The 7,020-nt window shown below is 34.3% G+C and overlaps 1 protein-coding gene across 1 annotated transcript; it reads left to right on the top strand.

Moving 5' to 3' along the window:
• The first annotated feature begins 6,250 nt into the window (after positions 1–6,250).
• On the top strand, positions 6,251–6,967 carry LOC109586125 (eukaryotic translation initiation factor 5A-1-like). Its single transcript, XM_020002295.1, has 2 exons — positions 6,251–6,553; positions 6,601–6,967. The coding sequence occupies exons 1-2, from the start codon at positions 6,314–6,316 to the stop codon at positions 6,826–6,828; spliced, it is 468 nt and encodes a 155-aa protein (XP_019857854.1). The 5' UTR covers positions 6,251–6,313; the 3' UTR covers positions 6,829–6,967.
• The last annotated feature ends 53 nt before the right edge of the window (positions 6,968–7,020 follow it).

The raw sequence follows: 7,020 nt of genomic DNA, 5'->3' as shown, positions 1-7,020 counted from the left end.
GTCTTTATATAACTTGCTTTGTTGCTGGCATTGCTTCCTGTCCCTGTGAGAGAGCTGAATTCGAAATATCTAAAAAACACAATTTGTGTGTACATCAGAAAATCCCAAGTGAGGACTAAGATGACAGCAAAAGAAGAACTGCACCATTTCTTGACAGAGAAAAGGCAGCTAGCCATGCTCATGCAAACTGAAAATAATTATGTTTACACAAAATATATTACACAACAGTTACGGCACTAATGTAAACAAGACACAATGTATACAAGGCACAAATGCAATTTCAACATTTAAAGCAAAACTTTCATGCATCACGTACTATTACTTGTTTTACTAGAATTACATTGTGATAACAAAAAATCAACAATAACTTTTTTCAACAGCAAGTGTCTTGTTAAATAAGAGTCATTATTTTGTATGCATAAAAGGCTGTATATTGGTCATTAATATTAAGGTCAATAATGCATGAGTGTATATAGCTAAGTTAACAAAAATGGTAAATGTAATTATTATTATTACATATACATGTATGTACACTACAAACATCATGTAGTAAGGTTTCCTACAAAGCATGCCAATTAGCAGCAATTTTTAGTTCAATAATTCACTAAATTGGATTTACCTTAAACTTTCTATATACAATAAAAGAATGATTTTAAAATGGCTATCCATGTAAAAATTAAATCTAGATCAAAATCAGTTGAAACTTTAAAATAATCATAAATATGTTTACAAAATACCCTGTATTGTAACAGTCTAGGTCAAATTTTAGCAAAAATGACTAGGAAAGATTCATTCTTTTTATAATTTTTTCGATGCATATACATGTTTTTATGTTGTGTAGAAAATTTGAGCTGATTTCGATCAATTTTGGATTTTTTATCAATTTTTTAAATTTGCTTTAAAATTGAGCAAAAGTCCCTGTACTACAGTACACAGTCTCAAGCCAAATTTTGACAAAAATGACTAAAGGAGAATTTACAATTTTTATAATTTTTTCTGAAGTATATACATTTACTTATGTTGTGTAGAAAGTTTGAGCTGGTTCCAATCAAATTTAGATTTTTTATGAATTTTTTAATGTGCTTTAAAATTGAGCAAAAGTCCCTGTACCACAGTACACGGTCTCAAGCCAAATTTTGACAAAAATGACTAAAAAGAATTTTCTATTTTTATAATTTTTTCTGAAGCATATACATGTATTTATGTTGTGTAGAAAGTTTGAGCTGGTTCCAATCAAGTTTAGATTTTTTATGAATTTTTTTTAATTTGCTTTAAAATTGAGCAAAAGTCCCTGTACTACAGTACACGGTCTCAAGCCAAATTTTATCACAAATGACAAAAAGAATTTGCCATTTTTATTATGTTTTCTTATACTTATACATGTCATCACCTTTCCAATGCCAAGAAGCTATAGTCATGATAGCTTCCTCAACAAAGATTATAATATTAACCTTAAAAATTCCCCTAAAAGAGCTATGTGGCTCTTTCAACAATATTAACATATGCTATGTAATTAGGAGTGTTTTGGTAGGTAGCCAAAAATATTGGTTGTAGCCTATGCTCTTTAAAATAAACACTGATATCGGAATGTTTTCCTTCACTTTCAGAATCTGACACATTTCATAAAAGATCACCTAATCACAAGCAAAGTTCCAATAAAAAATAACAGACAAATTAGGATAAAGTATTGTGACAATAACAAACAGAGAAATAGAAAAAAAGAGAGTATGGAGAACAATAATTATAGTTTGTAGGAATAACACTAAGAGTTTAAACCGTTTAATCGAAGCTTTTCTAAATAAACAAAGATAATGCATGCAAGAACAACAGTGATAGTTTATTTTACAACACCATGTTTTTGTTATTATCAACAAGATAGCCTTATACATAATTGTAATTATCTATTATAAAAGAAGCAAAGCTAAAATGCTAGTAAACAGTCACAAAATAATGAAGTACTACATTAGCAGAATGAGTCTTTTGCTCCTATCTCTCAGTATATACTACTCTACTGGCATATCTATTGATAGTAGCAAGAGTTTGCAGTATCATCTTTGCAATGGACTAATAGAGACAGGAACGACACTGTCACTATCATCAAGCATAAAACATGTCATTACTCAAAAGAAATCAGTCGGGCCATGCTTAGTGCAATCATTAGCCAATATCACCATAAGAGGAGAAGGAGGAACAGCGACAGTGCAATGTACAGGTAACAATAACACATTCACATTCATCAATGTAACAAACCTATCAATCACCAACATACAGTTCAGTGGATGTGGGGGATTAATAGGTACAGAAGCAAGACAATATCTAACAGAAAATATCGCTCCTCTTCTATACAGGCCAACAGCAACAGTTCTTACAATAGCAAATACTACTGGACTAGACATTGAGGGTGTTATGATAAATGGTGAGTACTATGGTTATGGGTTGATGGTAATAAATCCAGTCAACACCACAAAAATAAGAGCACTAACAATACAAGACAATAACAAAAACGACAGCAATAATTATGCAGGAGGAAGTGGTCTGATGATAATTGTAAATGAGCAATATAATGCTAATAATATAACATTAGAGAGTATCCTTATAACAAATAATGTAAATGGAGAGAAACATGCTCTTAATCCAATAGATATGCTGCGTCACAACTACAGATCAGTACAACTGTTTGGAGGAGGAGGCTTAACAATATTAGCATTGGCTTATAAGAAAGTGGTCGTTAATATGGATAACGTGTTTATAAAAAATAACAAAGGAGATGTGGTTGGTGGAGTATTGCTACTAATTTCAGCTGGAGAGGGGTCTATAAATATCGTTATGACATCATCGTCTGTTGCTAAAAATAACCTAACAAGGAACAGAAAAGGAGGTGGCGTTGGCATATTTATTATCAGACCATCAACAAACAAACAACAAAATGTAAACAACAACAATAACAACATCAATATAACATTCAGTAATATGACAATACTAGCAAACACCGGTGCTGCATTTGGGGGAGGAATGTTCATAGGCTACCCTAACTACCTTTCAGGAAATGCTCTTGTTACAATAAAGGGTTGCCTTGTTATATTGAACATGGCTACTAGGGAAGGTCATGCAATATATGCCACCAGCGACAGTACAAACATTGAAGAGATCAATATATATAACATTAGCATTATAATGGAGGATTCTGCAATAACTAGGAATGGAGAAGGGATGTCACCATTTAATATAGATGGCCATTATCACAAAGAAGATGATTGGGACCTTCTTAAGGGATCAACAATGAAATTTGTGCGAGTAAATATTGTAATAATCAGAGGAACTGGGAAGCAGGGGGGACAATGGGGAGCAGGGCAGTTTATTATACAACAGAACACAGGATCAGGGATTGCACTAACAGACACAAACATAACATTCAATGGATTAATAAAAATAAGGTAAATATTACACATACACACAAAATAATTAATGTGGTTATGATTTCATTATTTTTGTAGTCAAAGTCATGCTATAGAAGGACAGAGTATATTATTAAAAGAATTATCATACCTATTTATCAAAGGACCAGCAAATATTTCATTATCCTTTGGTGAAGGGTATTTCTTATACAGTATGATCAGTGCTGTGGCTAGTCCCTATGGTCAGTACAAATCATGTCCTATACAATTTATTGATGATAGCAATGATGATATTTCAGTTCACTTTGTTGATAGGAATAATCCAGTTACTTTGATATACAGTGATGGCCTACAACATTGCAATAAATCGTTCAGTAGATATTTTACAGATTCGGTCAGAAAGTATTTTGCATCTCCACCAATTGCCTTGTGTATCTGTAATGCACTAGAGAGTGTCAATAGCAATGCTTCTTGCTTGACACATTTTCCAGATAACACAAAGTTCCATAAGTATCCTGGAGAGGACTTGAGCTTACAACTGACAGCCAGTAACTATAAGAACCAATCCAGTCCAGCAGCACTAGAAATCAATGCTCTTGGACGTAAGCACCATAATAATAAAATGAGTATAACACAGTCTATACTATTCCTGAAGCACCAGTGTTCAATTGTCACAGTTCCTCTATTAAAATGTAAAGGTTGCTATGAACTTGAAGTTGGTTACATGATACCACAGACGTTGCTGGCGTTTAAAGTATATGTTGATTTTTTATCGTGTCCGCTTGGATTCGAACTGTCATACAGTGAGCAGGATGGTCTTGGGCGATGTACCTGTCATCCGTATCTCATTGAAGAGAATATAGTAACTAATGGGAGATGTGATATTAACACAGCCACATTGGGGATACGAGCACAATCATGGTTTGGTGAGGTAACAATACAAGATAACATATTACACCCAGTTAATGATAATAGCAGCAATAATTCAGTCATTGCTTATGCTGATATCTGTCCAGTCGGTTTCTGCAAGAAAGGTGTATCTAGTGTTAATGTATTGATAGCTGATTCATTGTGTCGGACACATAGGACAGGAGTACTGTGTGGCGGGTGTACTGAGGGCTATAGTGAGATGTTTTCATCAACAGAGTGTGGAAAATGTTCAAATACAGGATTATTCTACCTACTAGCACTGGCCGTCTATGGTATAATCATTGTTTTGATTTTTTTTACTTTTCGAGTCACTGTATCTGAGAGCTACTTGGCTGGCTGCTTCTTTTATTCAGCAATGATAATGGTAAGCATCAAAGAGGATATAATATATACTAACCAACCATTAATTGGCCTGTTCTATGGTTTATTGAATATGGAGTTTAGCTTCAAGCACTGTGTGTATAATGGTATGAATAATCTTGTAAAAACAAGCCTAGCTTATTTATTACCAATATACCTGTGGCTAATAGTCGGTGCATTGGTACTTGTCAGTAAGAAATCATCAAAAATATCCAATGTGATATCACAGTCCTCAATTCAAGTACTAGCCACTCTCTGCTTTATGTCTTTTTCAAAGGTTTTACGAAGTATAGTAACCACTTTCACTTATACTAGCCTCAAAACCCAGCAGGGGAACTACCTTGTATGGTTTGGAGATGGGAACGTGATGTACTGGAGGAATCAATGGCATGCTAGTCTCATGATACTAGCTGGTATAATGACCATCACTTATGTACTGCCTTTCATGCTGTGGACAACTTTCTGCTCTGTTGCCTTGCACTGTAAATGTGTTAGAAAGAGACGGAATCTTGTAGATGTTTTTCATGGCCAGTATAGAGAAGGGTGGGGCTGGTTGTTTGGTGCCAGGCTGTTTATACTGTCACTGAGTCAACTGTTTTATGTGTACTATAGGAGCAAGAGCTTAGTCACTCTTCTTTCTTTATATGTCATCTCTCTGAGTCCACTGACTTTTATACAAGTCTATTGGAAGCCGTTCCGCAACAAGCATGTGAATGGAGTCGAGTCTTTTGTTCTTGTTAATCTCTTACTCGTTGAAATCATCACTTTATATCAGGAGATGAGTGGGAAAAAATCAATGATAATTGTAGCAGTCTTGCTGTATAGTGTACTGATAAAAATAATAATTGGATTAGCCATAAAAGTAATCAAGAGGATGAAGTACACATTAATAGGAAGAAAGGCAAGGGTATTTGGGCATTATGCTAAAATGAAACTGGAGAAATACAAGTGCATTAAAAGACGTGAACAAGAGGAAGGAGAAATGATGAATTCAAGGGAAAATGATACCAACTATCGTGAACCACTGTTGAATTATTTGCATTAGCTAGCTATTTGTAGTATAATTGTAATGCTAGTATAATGGTATTAGACCATACTGCTTTAAATAAAAATAGACACTTTCTATTTGTGCAGTTTGTTTATAAAAGTAATACACGATGTTAAATTGTATAAAATATAGCTGGCAATTTTGGAATTTTGAGGGAAATTTTTTTATAAAATTGCATTTCAATAGCCACTCTCCAAATTAAAACCTGATTATAAATGAAAGGCTGCCAATCACCAAAAATAAAAGTACAAAGCTGCAGTGAATGACAGCCTGAGCGTGCATACAATGTACCTTAAGACGCGAAGTATAAGTTGTTCGTGGCTTTTTACAGAGCTGGACACTGGATCCTATGGACAGCTGGACGGGGAAACTGAATATTGTGTTCTGCAGTTCTGGAATTTGCTTTGTTGCACGTTGCTCAGCAATGAAAGGCGTGGCTAAAATAGTGCAAATACTAAAAGATTGCACAATCCTAGGCAATGATAAGTGCATATAAAATACAATCACAGTATAACATTTACCAAACAAGCATCAATCTGAAGCTGATATTTTGCCTGCATGAGATTATCTGTACACTAAAATGGCTTTGTGTAATGATTTCTTTGGAGGTGATGCTGATATGTCATTTACTTGTCCAGTCAAGTGTTCTTCTTTACGGAAAGGAGGGTACGCAATGCTTCAAGGATTCCCTTGTAAAATAATGGAACTATCCAAAGCACAGCCTGGAAAGCATGGTCATGCTAAAATGCACTTGATAGGTTTGGATGTATTCACTGGACGTAAGCATGAAGACATCTGTCCAACCAAAGAAAACATTGAAGTATAATATTATTGGTCCTTTCAAAATGAATTTTTATGATTTAATAGGTTCCTGTGCTTAAAAGAACAGACTATCAACTCATAAATGTTGATGGTGATTTTCTTGAGTTGATGGATCAAGCTGGTCGATTGCGTGATGATGTCCGTCGCCTTTCACTCGAGAAACAGCTTGATAAAGAAATAAGTCAACTGTGGGGAAAGAATCAGGACGTCATCATTACACTTCTTGAGGGCATGGGACAAGTGAAAGTTATATCAGCTAAAGCAAATATCTGAAGAATACTACTCATTGCCATGATGGGGTAGAAGTTAGATTGAACTTGTGTTTGCATTGAAATTTTATATTTATAGTCTACACTGTTAAAATTGATTTAACATTGTTTTTAATTAAATTCAAGACTGTAATGTAATCCTGGACAGTCTTACACCATTTGATAGCAATCATAGCAAAAGGGAGGAGGAAAACTT

This window comes from Amphimedon queenslandica, unplaced genomic scaffold (assembly GCF_000090795.2).
Source record: "Amphimedon queenslandica unplaced genomic scaffold, v1.1 AMPQUscaffold_12941, whole genome shotgun sequence".
NCBI lineage: Eukaryota > Metazoa > Porifera > Demospongiae > Haplosclerida > Niphatidae > Amphimedon > Amphimedon queenslandica.
Note: the sequence above shows the minus strand (reverse complement) of the source record. Positions and strands in the feature narration are given on the sequence as shown.